A 17,849-nucleotide genomic window follows, 5' to 3' on the forward strand; every position below is an offset into this window, starting at 1 on the left:
GTGGCGTGTGGCGTGGTTTAATGATAATGACGCGTTACGCTCGCCATGCAGCAGAACGCCATTCGTCCAGACTCGTTGGAAATAAGCAATGAGAAAAACCGGCGACGACGCGATTCCTTTAAGGTGGAACGTTAATAACGCTACGTAACCTGTTCGATATTCATGCTGAAATATAACTATTAATACAACCTTTCAACAATAAAAGCGTACATACAATTGGAATAATTTTAATTCAGGAAAACGATTCCATTGAAAACTGGAAAAGAACTAACTGGAATAATATTCAGAAGTATTAGGAAAATACGAAGAAAGAATATACTCGCAAGTGTTACATTGTGTAATTGGGGTAATTAGAACTGGTGTAAAGCTATCCTTTAGAAATCTAAAGTACCGTATGAAAAATATCAAACAAGCTAACTCATGCTAGAGAATCACAATCATCGGCATGCACCACATTTCAACCGTTTCATCCTTCGTCCACCTAAGCATACTCAACGGTTAATTAGCTTCCTTGATTACGTATACGTGTGTGTACCACAACGTGGTATGTACTCTTCGTGTTTCTATGTGAGATCTAAGAAAGAAAGGGGTAAAGAAGCTCGACTCACCATGGGGTGGCGTGTGCTGAGTAGGACTGTGCTGATGATGATTCGCGGTGACCGCGGTGCCCGGAAGTACGTGCTGCGCGTGTGCAGCCGGATGCACGCTGACGCCGGCCGGCGAGGCAGGAAGTTGTCCTGGTTGATGTACCTGATGATGTGGTACGTGGTGCGCGGGGTGGGGGTGGGGCGGCGGCAGGAAGGCAGCCGCGACGGCCGCCTGCGCATTCAGGTAGGCCATCCGCGAGGCCGTGAGGTTGCCCAGATTCCCAAGATTCCCCAGATTGCCCAGATGATTCGTCAGGCTAGGCATGTAGTCCCATAGTTTGTGATGAGGCGCGGTGGGCGCGTACGAGACGGCCGACACACCGGCCGGCGGTGATCCTTGGGGCGAGCCGCGATCGGTACCGCTTCCATTTCCGGTACCGTTCAGCCCCAGCAGCTCCTGGATCGCGAACGGCGATCGCTGCGGCATCTTTTCCCCGTTTCTTTTTTCCTCTTATCAATTAGTCTTACCACTCTCAAAACATGAACATTCTTTCCCCTTCGCTACCTTTAATTCGTCTCGCTAATTTTCTCTCTCGTTTTTCTATGCTTGTTTTCCTATTCTCTCTCTCGTTTGCTATTTCTCCCAAGGGAGCATTTTAAGGTGGCCGGTCGACGACTGGTTTTGAAAGACAACAAGTTTCGAGGAGATCGTTGTATTTCCGACCGTGTAAGTTTGAATAGCTTTACCACTCGTTGCTCTCGAGACGAAACCTCGATGTTCTAGGAACTTTCTTTCTAAACGATTTCTCAGCTGTCGATGTCTCTCGAAGAGAAGAGAAGGCTGAATTCGTTGGGCTCTGTTCGAAGTTTGCTCGACGATTGTTATCGAACGATCAGAAATCGCGAAGCAGCGTTTTCAGGCAATTGTACGAATGAATACACAGAGAACGAAGCTATTAGCGTTGGCTAGGCCCTGACATAACGCTTGCTCAACGTCCGACGGTTTGCGGCGAGCAGTCGCGTCGCTCTCTATCGACGCAGAGATCACTAGACGCTGATTTCTACTGTAGGCCCGCTACGAAGCGATTACTAATTGAGCAGTCCACTTGATTTTGTAAAATATAGCGGATATTTGTTTGTAGGAGAATGGAGAAACAGGTTCGCGGACCCGTCAGAGGTCCTAAGTGTTTTCATAGATCTCCATCATTGAAAATCTCTCGAAAAATGAAGGTTTATCGATCGATGGAGGATTACTAGAGGGCTTACTGTGATATTTCCTCAACTTATCTTCGTTGTAACGGTAGAAGTCCGTGATCCGTTGAGCGGTGAATCTCCGTGCAGCTTCCAGCGAGCGACGGCAACCCGAGCGACGTCTCCAGATACGAATCTCCCTCTGTTCTCGATAAAAATCGAATTACCCCTTGTTTGCTTTCACACTTAAACACATCTACAGTCTAGAAACTACGCAGCTAACGTCACACTATCGTCCAGTCTGTTCGTTGAATGATGGTTTCGTTGTGATCAGGTACAGATTCCTGTTCTCCTCTAGCTGCTCGCTGAACCGAATTCGCTCCAAGACAATTAGAACCTTATCTCAGTATCCAGGAATTCTATTCACCGTTCCGATAGCACGTGATGGAGCTCATTCATCGCTCCTGTCCACCGAAACAAAACTCTCTCCACGGACCTCAGCGATGAGCATGGAAATTCCTGGAACCTCTTCCTTTCATTCTCCACTACCGGATTGAATTTCAGGGACAACAGAGACTTCCTCGCCTCTGCTATATCCTCTACTCGACTGTAAAGGCACTCGTGCACAGAAATTCCCTCTTCTCTCAGTGATCACGAACAAGCTCCACATCGGTAGCCCACGATTCCTTCTCCATACTCTCTATTACCCTCCAACACTGTCGGTACTCTCTTGCTATCTTCGACTCTCCTCCCTGTTCTCTCCTGTGTTCGTTTGGTAAAATTGTAACACTGAGAAAGGTCCCGAAGGAACCGTCGGACTCTCACGGAGAGCCAGTTCACTGACAGCACCAACCACGGCTTACTCGAAGATCGGACCGGTACTGAACTGCGTGGCGTCGAGCTCCTACTGGTGGTCGCGAAACTCGTCCCGAACGAACCGAACGAATCAACGAACCAACGTGCCTACACTCGGGGTTAGTCCCGGCTACGGTGACGTGTGTCTGGCTGTCGTCGTCGTGGCGCAACCGTGTCGTCGTCGCGGCGATGGGCAACTGAGCTGCCGAGCAGCACAGGGTTGCTCGACTGCGCGACACCCAACGAAGAAGGGAAACCCCCGGGGGCGGCTGTGCCACGTACACGCACCCACACCTATACCCGTTCTCGCGAAGGGTGGCGTTTACCCGACCCACACACCCCCTCCTGGCTTGCCTCTTGCGCACCCTCCCGCCCCCTCTACTCTTCACATCCTCGAATCGAGATCCCTTCCCCTTCTGTACACTGTCGCCTGCCTCCCTTTTCCGTGCACGCGATGCATACACACAACCCCACTCTCTCACTCTCTCTCTCTTTCTCTCTCTGTCAGGCCCTTCTTTTCTGCACTCGTCGACCCCTCGCAACAAAGGCGCCTCCGCTACTTTACGCGCCGACAGTGGCCGTCTCGCATCGCGGATTGGTCGGTTTTTTGAGACGGCCAGCCGGGTAGACATAGCCCTATTTACCAGCCGGAAGGTGGGGTCTACCGATGTCAACGCCTCGGTCGGCTACGCCTACGACAGACCGGTTTACCACGGGGAAAAGACCTCGATTCAGGCCTTCCAGATGGCATTCTCAAGATACGATGCTTCTTCCTGCCTCTATACACTGTCCAACCGGTGATAGCGGACATTCCGATGGCCAGTCTGCCGGATGAGCTGACCACGGTGCTGAGATGACGCGGACATTATCCTGCAAAAGTGATCGGCTGATTAGTGACGATGGTTATTCTGTTCTGCTTCGTGGAACGAGGATGTACACCACCTGGACGAGTGATTGAATGAAACAAATCGAATATTCGTCTCTGTATTCGTTAAATAGAGCAGATGTAATATAGTAGTCGTTAATTGGAGCTCGATCTAACGATTGATATCGAACGATGTAACTTAATGCTATATAATTCGTTCTATCGTACATGACGATTCATTTAATTTACCACTACGTAGATGCTTCTAACTATCAAATAAAAAGACTGAAAGAATAGAAAAACTTCGACTCGGTACGATGCGTTAATCCGAGAAGTTTCGGAGTAGCCAGTGTGCTACAAGTCGAAGCAAAGTTCCAGGGACAGAAATTGTGGCATGGTGAAACCGGCTTTCGCCCAGAACCTTTATTAACGAAAGGGGAGTGGTCTAGGCGCGGGCCAATCAGAAAGCGCCACTTTCAACCCTCATTGGCCAGCACGTAAATCGATTTATCACTCAACCCGTCCGCGGCGGACAGGGGAAACACGCCCTTAAGGCCGGCCGACTTAAGGTCTACTCTCCTCGGATACGTTTCGCGACGCTCAACACCGCCAATTCCACTTGAGAAGGGAGCGCTGCTGGTGGTGTTGGTGGCCGTCGATGGTGGTGGCGGGCCCCGTGGCGGGGGTGGCTCGGCCGTGCCAACGCAGAAAGGGTGTGGAAACTCATGATCTTCGCCGGCGAGTCTCTCGATAGTGTCGGAGGGAATTTTTTCGAAAGACTCCCTAGGCCCGTGGTCGGATCATCGCTCGAAATTGAGCTATTTTTCGGAAACGAGGCTTTTCCTTCGCCCCCTGTCCCCCGTGCTCTACCTATCTGCCTGTTTGTCCATCTTCTTCGTCCTAAACATTCAGTATCTCTTCGTTTTCATTTTTTCGTTCCCCTGGACTTGTCGTACTTTCTCTGACAATAGGTTCCGATAGGAATTTGGAGATTTACTTGGAATAAAACAGTCCTAGAATATAATTGCGATATTTATTATTTTTCTTTTTTTTAATGAAATCTCTTCAAATATAAATTATCAATTCCGGTGTACGTTTGTAAGAAAACTATTCAGATGTAGGTACTTTGAAAACGATTTCCAGTTTGCTGCTTCTGATACACGTAATATTTTGTCAGAAGTGTAAGTGGGGGAAATGATAAACGAAGATTGGATAATTAAGAAAACTGGATGGAAAATGAAAGGAGACGCGACGCGTTTCTTGGAAACTGTCAGCTGCATTTATCACTCGCATTTTCAGATGAAAAGCAGCACGATAGGTACGTGTAGTACATTTACGGGGCGTCTAACATTTGTCAGGAATAACTCGAAAGAAGCATAACACCGATGCTGAGATAGTCTTTTTATCGGCGAAAAACTCGCGCGCATCTTCTTGCACGGCAAGAATAGAGCATCAAGCAGCAGCAGCGGGGAGAGAAAAAGAGGGTGGTTTTGTGCTCGGAGCTTTGTTTCAGTGAAATATCTAGAAGCTACTGCGTTCATCTCCTCTAGCCAAGGAAAGAGTATAAGAACAACCTCTTCATTTCCAACCCTCACTCGTTTGCTTCTTAGCTGCCTACCTAAGTGTATTAAAAGATTGTACACTTTCTGCCGTTTTACAAGACAAGCCCTCGCGAAAAACTGCGTAACGATCAATTTACAACACACGTGTTTCTCCCGTATTACAAAATCTTAATCTCTCGTTACATCTACCTCCTCTCTTTTGTCATACGGATAAAAAAGTTCATTTTAAACGAAGTAGCCAGGTTCTGTATTTCGCATCGCTATAAAAATTCTAAAATACAATCTCAATATCTCTAATTCCTTCCGGAACATTATCCTGCGAAAGATTGCAGAGCTGCATCGGTATTTCAATCTCCCGCACCGGTATAAGAACTCTAAAATACGATCTCAATATCTTCAATATTTCTGGATAAAATTTAAAAAATTCGGCAGAGTTCACGAGCGTGTGGAAAGCACCGTGGTACGAATGAGGTTAGGGTTTCCTTTAATTGTAAACCAAGTTGATTTCTCTTCGCCTCCAGGCTAGAATTGTCAATGAACAATAATAATATCTCTTGTTGTTCTTCGTATTTACCTCCCGCGACGTGTACAAAAAATACAGCGTTCTTCTCGGGGATATATTATACACAAAGATCGAGCTGCACAAATCCCCCTAGCAACAGCATCTTCTCGTCGAGGAACACGTCGCGTGGAAACGCTGTCGGATCCTGTAACTTGCGTCACCATTCACGCGAGCGTTAAGTAGCGCGAGCCTCGAAAAGCCGGCTGGATCCCTGAAATTGCAATTAAGTAGGTACTCGCGGCACCCGGCGAGTTTCGAAGGATTCGAAAAAGTGCTTAAACTCGAGTGAGAATCCCGAGCGCGCGGCTCGTTCAAGAGAGGCAGACACGTTTCGCAGAGGGGGCCCCCGTTCGCGGCCGCTCCTCTCCATGTGTACAAGTATCGTGAAGCTCTTGGCTTGCTTCTTCTTAACTTAACGGATTATTGTACTTGGAAATTCAGCGCATTGTTTCGCGGCGTAAGGGCACGGAGTATCAGCGCTCGTGCAGTCCAGCAGCGAATATCTTCATCGTGTTTAAACCTCCTTCAACAGGATTCCAGGCGTGTCGACTAGGCAGCCGCACGCACACACATATGCTTGCACGTCGTCGTGCTCGTACCTAGTTATTTCTGAACATGAGCAATCTTTTTTTTTATTCTGAAATAAGTTCACCGGTGCGTCCTGATAATTTGCAATATTTACATCGCGCTGGGAAAAACCGGGTACCACTTCTTTGATCATCGCGTCGTACTTGCCAGGATGGAAACTTGCGGATCCTGAGATTACCGCTCGTTAATGTCCGCGAATTTCGCGCGAAAATATTCCACGCAACGCGTTCACACGGAATTGGAAAATTCGTGTTTGGTGGGTAATGGGAGATTTTAGAGTGAATAAAACGAGTTGGAGGTGTGTGATATTTTACTAACTGTTTCGAGAAATTGTTGCAATTGTCAAGTAATGGTACAAATTTGTCTAGGATATGTTAAAACTCGTGGTAGATAAATGGGGAATTTCAAAGGAAGTAGAACGAGATGAAAATGTATAAAATTTGATTAACAGTTTCGAGAAATTACAAAGTATAACAATTGTCAAATATTGGTGTTATCGCTATTCGGTTGTTATCGTGGTTCGTTTGTTTACTTACATTAACGTGTTTACAACCAGTGGTGATTAAGCGAGTGCGAGTTTGCATGTAATGTGTGGTTGCGTTGGGGATGCTAGTAAACGGAGAGAGAAGAAAACGAGTGAAGAAGAGTGAGACGTAGAAAAATTTTGTTGACATATTGTAAAATTAAACGTTTCCCCAGTTTTCTTGCAAACATTCTTACAAATATGTTTGGGATACGTTAAAATACTGCAATTTGATAAAAGTTCCTTTACAATGATTATGATATGCGATACAAGAAGCAGGAAGGAGAAGAGACACGTACAGCGATGTGAAAAGGGGTACTTTACTGATAATTTTGAGTAATTACAACGTATTACAGTTGTAAAATAAGTATTACAGATATGACGAGGATATTTTGAAACTCTGCAATTTGATAACAGTTTTCTTACAATGATTACGATATAAGATATAACGGACAGGAAGAAGAAGAGTCACGTATAGTGATGGGAAAAGGGATATTTCACTGATGATTTGGAAAAATTACAACGTATTATAATATAAATATGTGTAGGATATATTAAAATACTGAAATTGGATGAAAGTTCTCTTAGAAAAGTTACGATATGAGATAACAAAGTAGGAAGGACGTGAAAACGAAGAGAAATGTTATCCCGCGAGCACGTGCGTCGCAAATTGATTAAATTCCTTTTGTTGGCATGTTAACGAACATTTATTTCGCGGCTCGTGCTATTTACAATTAGTCGATGCACTATGCAGCGATCCTAGTTCCGGATAACTAGACCTCAAACCACTCTCGTTCACCGTGGCCAAGCGCGTGTGTTTCCGCGCACGTACACACACCCGCCTCAACTCACGCTCTGTTAATTTATCTAATTACGATAGTAGTCGAGATCATTTATCCCCCGTACGGAAGGAAATTTGAGACGAGCGCCGCCGGGAAATATGAAATTAGTCGCAATGCTTTAGGAACCTCGAAATTTCGCGATATTACGATGTAACTGCAGCCCGGATGCTACCCTTCCGTTGCCAGGATGCAGCGGAACGTGGCGAATTATGTTAGAAAATTGTCGAAATATACGAAAATCTAACATTAACATATTAACTAATCTCGCTAAAAATTTCTCAAGTATCTAACTGAAAAAAATTGATGAAAATATTTCTATTTATCGTATTACGTACGGTTCGTAATGCAGACAGAACAATAGAGTCGAAAATACGAGATCTCTGAATAAATACGTTATCGTGTTTCAAACACTGGTTACTCGAATAACAAGGTAGCTCTTTTACCTCGGTTAATAAATTAAGAATCTTCATTTATTATCGGAGAAAATTCCTCAAAATTTACACTTTAATAAACTTCAGCTGTTAAAAATGATAGTGTAAACTTGTATCGATCGTTCTATTGTACGAAACTTTGAGGAAGAACGTTCCTTGTGGTATCTAGAAGAATTTCGATCAATATTCACATCTACGAATAAATAAATTATTGTGCTTCAAATACTGGTTACTCGAATAACAAGGTAGCTCTTTCACCTCGGTTAATAAATTAAGAATCTTCATTTATTATCGGTGAAGATTCCTCAAAATTTACACTTTAATATCTCCAGCTATTAAAAATGATGGGATAAACATGTATCGATCGTTGCATTGTACGAAACATTAAGTAAGAATGTTCCTTATGGTGTCTAGTAGGAGTTGATCGCGACGATGTCCGAAAAATCACGTTCCCCGCCCGAGTGAGCCCGATCGATGCATAATGCCGGTAAATTAATGTCTGAAACCCGATTTCTCCGGAAGAGGCCCACTTCTAACATCGACAGACTGCGACTGTGCCCTTCTTGGGGCACGTTTCCTACCTGCAACTTCGAACGAAAGGATCTCATTGCTCCGGCAATCCTCTTTTCGCGAACATTTTCGCCGAGTCCTGCAAAATTGTTAATCCGAAGCTTTTCCAATTACACGGCTCGTCCTCGTTCTCTGCCGCTCCTTCAAACCTTCCACCTCTCCCTCCCCCCGCCTCCGCCGACCCACCTCCTTTCCCCTCGTTCTCTTTTGGCTCTTTGTAAGCGAAAATACTCAATTCGGACGTTAAATTCAATTACAGCATTCCTGATTAATCCTAAGTATCCTTTTCCGAAGGAAGGACGCCAGGCGTCCGATTCCCTCTCTACTGGCGACCGTCTTCGAACGAGCTGGATCTCTTTCGGCTTAGCTCGTTCTTAAGTTGAATAACTGTTGCGAACGATATGACGCCATTAAAATCTGCTGATCCTGATCTAGCTAGGATGGACGGTGAACTTGTACGCCACTGAACGTTATTATTGCTGGACATGAGATTTTCATCCCTTTCGGTTGGCATAGGGACTCTTCTCGATTGGTAATTGAACGTTAGATTAGACTCTCGGCGAGAATGAAAGTGTTGAAAGGGTCGACGATAAATATCGCAAATATTGCAGATGTTGCAGCGTGTTTTGCTAACGTGTAATTAGGGAAATGCAAGGATATACGTATACGTTTGAATTGTTTAGATTACTTTTGCTGGACGTGAGATTTTCGTCTCCTTCAATTAGCAAGAAGACTCTTCTCGATTGGAAATTGAACTTAAGCCTTAAATTTGAATTAAAGGAAAGTGTTCGATGTTCGAAAGTGGTCGATGATAAATGTGAAAAAGATTGCAGCTGTTGCGACGTGTTTTGCTTCGTGTAATTACGAAAATGCAAGGGTATGTATGTGGGATTGAATTGAATTATTATCTGAGATACAAACTACCCCTATCAGAATTAAATAGCAGCTTCTTGGGAAAAAATTCGTTTCTTTCGTATTATCGCGGATGATTTATTGACGGTTAGCGATGTTTCGTGGTATTCCGAGTGGAGGGACGTGGACCACCCAGGGCTCATCAGAAAGACGACAAGATAATTCCTGCCTCTTAAAAAAGTCAGCCAGTCATCGCCTCTAACTGGTCGTCCTTCTCTTAATCTTCGTTCCATGAGCCCTTAAGTATCCACGGCCACTCGAGTGCTTCTCACAATACTCTGACCGCCCTAGTGGCATCTCGTTATAGTTCTTTGGATAGATGCGTTGCATTAAACGGGTCTAACTGACGCGCGGAAGTGCATTCTGCTCGGTGAAACGGGGAACAGAGTGATCCGGCCGCGACGAGAACGTCTATTCACTTGCTACTATCTAACAACCTCGAGCAGTAGTCCTTGAGATCGTTTCGAATATTTTTCAAACATTTAACGAATCTTCGTTTTAACGAAAAATTTACTCCGTGGAACGATGTGAAACACCTTCAGTGTCCTGTTTGCAAGGAGACTTTTAACATCCGAGGAATTTAAGGATCGAAAAGTCTGAGGATCGTCGTTTGAATATTTAAGGAATTATTTAAAAAACGAGATATCGTTGGGAAAATTCTACAATCTCCGATCTACGAAAAACCATTTTGACGGGACTAATCGGAATGCCTAAAGTGTCGGAAAACCTGGACTAATCGCGCCTAATTATTGCAGGCATCACGCTGTGCCGGTTGCTCGCCATAGAGGCGGCGCGTTTCCAAAAATCTAGTAATTTTTCCCAAAATCCCTAGTGATTTTCGAGGTTCCACAAGGTGGCAACAGATGGCAGCATACATCTAGTCGGTAATTCTGAACGTGCTGCCGTCTGCTCGCCGGGAATCGAACTGAATTCCGGTCAATTCTTTCTCTCCCTTCCGGAGGAAAATAATGCTCCCGTGAAATCCTCGGGAGCTCCATTTTGCGCGTCTGCACTCGTCTGCGTCTCAGCGAAGATCGCCGCCGCGTAGTTGTCGTCATCGTTGCAACGCCTCTACAATGCCGTCAAATTGCACACGCTCCCTTTGTAATAGCGAAAACACTCGCAGGACACTCGCGGCATCGAGCAAGAGAAAAAATTCACGATTTGCATCCCTTCAATGTTCCAGCAAATGAATACACCTTTTTCACCGTTGGCGATAAGTGACGACCAGCGTTTGCTGGCCTCATCGCGTCCACATTTTACGATATCCCGCCCCGTTTCTGTATAACCTACGAACGGAATTTTTTTCGTCGCCGTGCTGTAAAAAAAAAAAGGCGGTGATTTGTTGCATGATTGTTGACGATGCCAGACCGAAACCATTCCCCGCCCAGCCCTCGTCCACGTTAATCGTCCATCGCGTTTCACCCGGAATCATCGAGTTATTATAAATACTTTAGCGAGCGCTTTTTCACTGGGAAACAAACGTGAAATTGCTTTAATAGCTCGCTTTTAACATTTCCATGGGCGAAAATGACCGTACGCTGAATTCGCTCACGCTTTAAAACGCGAGCTACACGGCGGAATGCACTTTGAGGATTGCACTGTTGAAAAATTGTCCCCTCCTTTTTTTCTTCCTTTTTTTTTTTTTTTCTTCTAATGGAAATCCCTTCGAATTGAACCAGATCTGCGAGATGTTTTTCCTCGGTGATCGAATGTGACGAAAACGTTCGCTCTCACCGGGTGCCGACTGATGAAAATTGATTCTCTCGGAAACAAGCGCGTAACTTCGTCGGGGGTGTCCGTGTATGTTTTCTTCTTTTTCAACGATTCTCATTTTTGCCCATCGGTCAATTGTACCGGAGTGAACCGCGTAGTATGTATATACACGGACGTGGCTCTTTGAAAATTTTGCACCGACAAATGAATTCCTCGTTACGCCGCCTTTATTTACACATCGCGTCCCTTTTCTCTCGCGAGCTTTCCTCTCCTTTCTCCAGCTTCCGACAAACTTCTGGCTTAGGTGGCGCGTTCCCCTTTTAATTCAACTCGCGAGACCGCGTATTCTCTTTCACTTTGCGATCGAGAAAGATCGCCCCGCGTAGGATAACACGGACGCCGGTTGTGAACCCGGACCGTGGAAATCCTTTGATCGGCGAGGCAGCCACGCGATCGACCGCTCCCAAGATGAATATCCCGGAATTTATCAAAATTCGAAAAGATCGCGAACACGCTGCCCTTAATGGTACACTGGATACGCCTTCAAAAGGAATTACGTAATACGACTTTTTTGACGGGCTGATCGCGAGTAACGCGACTACCAACGACGAAACGAGAGGGAAATAGCGAGGGTGAGAGAGAGAGAGAGAGAAAGCCAGTCCTCGTTAAATATTAAACTTTAAGGATCGCTTTTCCACGGACGAAACTTCGCCGACTTTGCACACCCACACGTACAACACGCCACCGTAGATAAGGCTGGGTATAGCGAGAACAGAGAAAGAGTGGCGCACGCATACCGTTGCGTGAACACCCACATCGGGAGACGCCGCTCGTCCTTCCTTCCTTCGTTCTCGTTTCTCTCTCGTAACGACATCGTTCGCGATCGTTGGAAACGAGACATTTGAGAGATTATGCCAATCCGGCGTGTTAACCACCCACGGAGGAAATACTTATGAGTTTCTGCTGCGAAAGCCTCGTCTTTTTGTTCCTTAACTCTCGCCTCCCTCCGCCTTTCCGCAACAGCTTCACCGTCCAATCCTTCTTGCCACCCGTGAAAGAGAGAAATTAACGCATTGACTGCCGGTCGAGAGGGTGTCTCGCGTAGTTTTGCCACGTTTTATTGTCTACTTGGCCGGATGCCACACGATGGGGATTTGGTTATCCTAACTGATTGAAGCGTATTGTCGAAATATTGGGCAATCCTGCGGCGTCATTCTTGTAACACGTATGTCGAGGTGATCTTCTTCTCTGCGGGAGGCTGGAAGAGGATTCGGAAGCTGGAAATACGCGGATTTTGTATGGAAAGATGGAACACGTTTTTCGCTTCTATCGTAGTTAAATAGATCTGGATTACTCGACTGTAATTTATAAGATTTCGAGCGACACGGAGAATTAGTCAATTTGCACCGATATTCTATTTACCGTTAACCCTTTGACTTGTGATTATTTTCACTCACTAAGTGTGTATTATTTTGATACAACGTGAAGCTGGAAAAGCTGACGTATCTTGTATTCTTTAAAATTCGGTAGTTCTCGGTGTTGCAAAATTCAAATTAAATTTGAAATTAATGTTAACCTTTGTTTTCCTTCGCACCTCGAGTCTGACTCGTTGTTAAAAGGCAAAGGGTTAATTTCTTTATCGACGAGAAATTAATGCTACGGACAGGTAGTAAGTTCAATGGTTTCTCAGTACTGTACAAGAGGCGATATATCAATAATCAGTATTCACACTTTGCAACGAAGCTCTTTCGAAAAAAGTCGCACCACAGGCCGATAGAGCTTGTTAAACGGTGCAATATTTTCTTCTACGATTTCTTTTCAACTTCACTTGGAAACAGAGCTGTAGCCTGGTTCATTTGTTAGAATCACGCTGTATACGATATTAAATTCAACTATCGAATATCACTAAATATCGCCGTATTTTTATCAGTGACGTAATCGAAATTTCGCGTGAAACGAGGGACGAAAGTTTCACCGAGTGCAATATGAAAATTGGCCCGATTTGTCACTCGTGTCAAATCTCGGTTTAAGCACGTCCGGTATTGGCCATGGGTTGGCAACGTCATTCGCTCATTATACGATCCAATTAAGGGCCGTCTGCTATACGGCAACAGTCACAGTCCTTCTGTCCACGTGATTGGCCCTATTCGGAGACAACGCGTTCCCATGGGCGCCTCCGGCTTCGAAATCATTCGATGCCGATTCCTTCACAGTCACGATTCCTCGCCTATTAAAGCGCTGCCCTCGTTTATGCACGAATTTCCTGCCTGGAAATTCGCTCGTCGCTCGCGGCCACCGATCTTGGGAACAGAAATCACGCTACGAGTTTCGAGTAACGAGAAATCCTGCAACGTTTCATGGGGAAATCCGCTGTTCTTCGTTTCTGCAGGTTTTTTCCTTGCTCCATGGAGATTCTGTTTTTCTTTCTCTTTTTTTACGGTTGTCAAAAGTCTCAAAAATTTGTCGCTTCCTATAAACCGATCTAACATGTGACATTTGATTCTGCACCAATCTGATAACTACCTGAGTACACATATAGAATTCTAGTACCAGTTGAATTATTCTTTTTGCACTGTACAAAAATTCGTCTACCTATTTTACAAATGATTAATAGTTTTCGAATATTCGCTTACTACCAAAGGATTGATCTTCAGATGAATGAATTAAAATACTTAGTGCGAAGAAGTCAGTGGAAAATAGATGAGACAATGTGATTTTGAGAGATAATAGCATAGTTTTGCTAGGAATTAAACAAACTTTAACGATAATGTTTACTTTCTGTTAAATATATTTTATTTGAAATTACACCTGCCCAGTCTCGAGCACTGAAACCACCAAACCCTACATTAGTATCCTTAACGACTTATCTTCCTGTAAGAGGACGTCTCTTCTTGCACGAAAAAGTGTTGCAATTTAATTACGAATTTTCAAGAAACGTATCGCAGGAGATTTTCACGTGCACGTTGCACGGGCAATACTTTATCAGCTATTAACACGTGAAAATCGCGCGGCGTTCTATATGTAAAAGAAGAGAGGCTCGCTAACCAAGGCGGGAGACTTAAAACCCAAGAAGAAATCTAAACAAGCATCACTATCTTCTCTCCAACTGTTCGTCCATCCGTCATCCTTTCATTTCTAAGAAACTAGCGACGGTAATCGACGAATCACCCGTCCACCCCCCTTCGTCGTCCTCCCGTTCTCAAGAAGAACAGAGAATCCACGTGCAAGAAGAAGAAACGCGCTTATATAGCTCTCACTTAGAAATTTCTCGCGCGATTCATCGCGAAATTATTTCCATTGCGCTCATCGAACACGCGCGCGCAAGAGCGGTGGACGTTGATGAAAAAAGGCACCGGCCATAATGATTCGCGTAACGATTTCGGTTTATTTTCCCCGGGCTACACATCGAAATATCTAATGGGACGTCGCGCGCCACCCCGAACGCTCTCATTACAGCATCTCGTTCTTTTTTCTTCGGCATTTTAATTGCAGCAATGGGCCGCAGCCACCGCTAAGAAATAATTATGCTTGCCCCGGCGCAGGTACCAACACACCTACGCATCCCACCGTAGAGTCCACGTTCTAACCAACACCGGCTCCTCTCCCTTCTTGTACACAAACCGTTCCGGGGTCCTTCCTCCTCGGTTTTCCAAGGGGTGCACAGAACCCCCGAAGAGGGTCCGCGCCGTTCTGGTTCCTTGTTTACACCGACCCCCATCGCACGCCACGATGGTATCACGCGTGCCACGCCCCCTTAACGACGAAATTACAGCAGCCATGTTTGTCGAAAGATCAAAGTCGACGGCCAGGTGCGAGCCTACCTCCTCTATACCACGAAAAAAGACGCGCGAATGCCTCGAACCCCCTGATTCCTCCATCTCCCTTCGCTAAACTCCTGCCACCCCCTCGATTCCACGAGTTTTCGGCGAACGTCGTTTAACCCTTTGACGCCTAAAGTTCTCTCCAACTAGGTAGAATTCTACCTGGAGGTAGACGGAGATTTCTTCGATTATTTATCATTCGTTTCCAAGCAGACTAACGGTGCAAGTTTTTGTGAAAATTTGAATAACGTACGAATTAATGTCGAGGGAAGGATAGTAGTTTCTGGTAGACGATAATTCTTCAGCCTGGTTGAACGTTTCGTTGGTAATAATCGTAGGAACAAGGAGATTACTGGAATTAAGGTGATAGAAGCAGGTTTAAATCGTTCGAATCTTTGATGAATTAATCGAGAGGAAGCAGGATGGACGGTGCTGTTATAATTGTAATTTCCGCTGTCAATGCCACGTCAATTTAACTGGCAAGAGCGTACGGAAGGCGAATAGACGTGTTAAGGTCCAATCCTGTTCGATTCGTGACGGTGATGAAGGCGTGACAATCGAAAGGATAGCTCGGTAATAGGTCCGGCGTAGACATAATTACGGCTGACTACTTGATTAGTCATTTAAAGGGAACCGAGCGGTTGTCGGCTCTTCCTGTTTTCTATTTTCAGAGGATCCGCTCGGCCGCGGCTTTCGATGCGGGATTAGAAAGTGGAGGACGGTTTGAATGGGCTCGAGCGATGGCTGCGGAGAAATTTTCATTCCGCTGCTGCATGATACAGCTTTCTTATTATTCGAACGATCGGCGAATCGATCGAGAGGTTTCGTTTGTCTCACGATTTCTTTTCGCTCATCACCTATCATTTAATAATAATAGCTTAAAATTTCGTGCAATTAATCGAACGAAATTGAAAAGGATACGATAATTCATCAAGGATATAGCACTTGCGTTAATTGGTACAACTATTGTTCAATTTCCCAGATTTTTCATTCTCCTCTGTGCAACTCCTTTTCGCAATTTTTACACTTCGTCTTCACCTCTGTTGAAGCAGCAAATACGAGACCAAGAAATAATATCGTAAGTCGAGAGGTTAATTTTTCGAAGATCTCGTTAGAAGTAAAGAATAATTCCCCACATTTTCAAGTTCCTATAAAAAGTTATTCGACGAAGGGAAGTCGATTTTGTTTACGAGAAACACGGAAGGAAACAAGACACTCGAGGTAGGTAGGCGTCGTTCGGCTAGTATCGCGGTTTAAAATCTTGGACGACGCGTGTCTCGAGTACCCCGAGAGAGGAAAGAAGTAGTCTGTCGCTTTTGGCACTTCTCGGCATTTTCTTCGCCCTCGCGAGCCGGCTTTCTGGAGATTTTTCAACGTGGCCGGAGGCTAGCGAAGATGCAACAGGCCTCTACTAACAAACCCAGGAGAATCTTCTGGCACTTCTGCTCTAGTGGCCTCTACCACGTGTAGTGTCATACATCGAAGTACGCTAGTTAGGCTAGTCTAACTCTTCTTTCGCCCCTGTTCCGCGAAGAGGACGCGTCTGACGACGAGAACAATGTAAAGTCGGTAAGGGAATGTTACCGTCAACGACATTCTAATTTCCTCAACTTTTCTCGACGCGAGTTAAATCGTCCGGGGATTATACATTACAAGTCGATTTATCGATTCGGTTACGCACACACGATACAAGTTTATCTCAAACACGCGAAATAATCACTATGGCGGCTGAAGTTCCTCAAGGATCGTTCTCACACGGTCCCCCTTTCTGACAGACCAGCGATTTTGCCATGCGAAATATTTGTGCCCCTGTGTATTTTGAAAAAATGCAGTTGCACCAACGACAGTCGTACGTGACGGTTCCTCAGGGGGTGGCGAAGGACGATGGAGGAAGAGGAGGTTGCGGAGGAGGCTCAGGGCCGTATGAATATTAATGTGCTGAAACAGCTAAACACGAGGAGCAAGAGGGCCCTTCGACACTCGCTATCTATTAATCCTCAGCCCGCAATCTGCATCGAGCGACGTGGCCACGTGGTCGTGGTGGCTTCCTTTCGCGCGTTATCTAAAGCGAGATTACATCGGCGAACGGGAGAAAGGAAAAGAAGGAGCCACCGCGGTGGATGGAAAATTCATTTTACAATATTACTACCGTTACTTCCTCGCACGATTCCCTCCTCGAGAACTTTTCAATTTTAAACAATAACTTCCAACCACGACGTTGACGAACCATCGGCAATAATCTCCGAATTATATACGTAAGAAGAAGTACCGAAGAGAAACGTGAACGCAAACGTGCAACAGCGAATCCGAGCAAGCGATTTCGGCGATCGAACGAACGTTTTCTCATTACAGGAAAGCATAACCCCTCTCCCCTGAGAGACAGAGGGTGAAAGAGATAAAGACAGAATCGAAGTCCGTCTGCATGGTCGCCTAAAAAAGAACTGACCCTCGGGGGGGTGTGTGGAGGGAAGTCAGAAAAGGGGGTGTGTGGGAGAGGGAGGAGTGACAAGTCACGTGTGCTCGTCTGAGCGGCGTTAAGGAGAGGAGAGCGTGTGTACCGTCACAAGGGTGAAATGGAAAAATATTTTTCCATTTTCCCTCTCGTAGACGTACACGCGAAGGCAACGGTAAGAGGAAAAGGGAGAGGCTGTCGTTCTTTTCTTCATCTATTATGCGCGTTACACTCGAGCCAGAGAGAGGCGAGCTCTCGCACTTACGTGTATTTTATGCATTCTGAACGGATGCAGCACCGCGATGCGCCGGGGGAGGAAGAGGCTCGCCGCCCGGGGGAGGGGGTGGTCGGCAGGGTGTCGGACTGAGGGGC

General features: G+C 45.5%; 1 protein-coding gene across 1 annotated transcript in view; it reads right to left on the bottom strand.

Moving 5' to 3' along the window:
* LOC108570084 (visual system homeobox 2-like) overlaps positions 1-1,074 on the bottom strand; it is a 58,801-nt gene extending 57,727 nt beyond the window's left edge. Inside the window, exon 1 of the mRNA XM_017931873.1 lies at positions 609-1,074. Within this exon, the coding sequence (XP_017787362.1) occupies positions 609-1,074 (466 nt within the window). The remainder of the gene's footprint in view (positions 1-608) is intronic.
* Between the last annotated feature and the right edge of the window lie 16,775 nt (positions 1,075-17,849).

This window comes from Habropoda laboriosa, unplaced genomic scaffold (genome assembly GCF_001263275.1).
Source record: "Habropoda laboriosa isolate 0110345459 unplaced genomic scaffold, ASM126327v1 scaffold9, whole genome shotgun sequence".
Classification (NCBI taxonomy): domain Eukaryota; kingdom Metazoa; phylum Arthropoda; class Insecta; order Hymenoptera; family Apidae; genus Habropoda; species Habropoda laboriosa.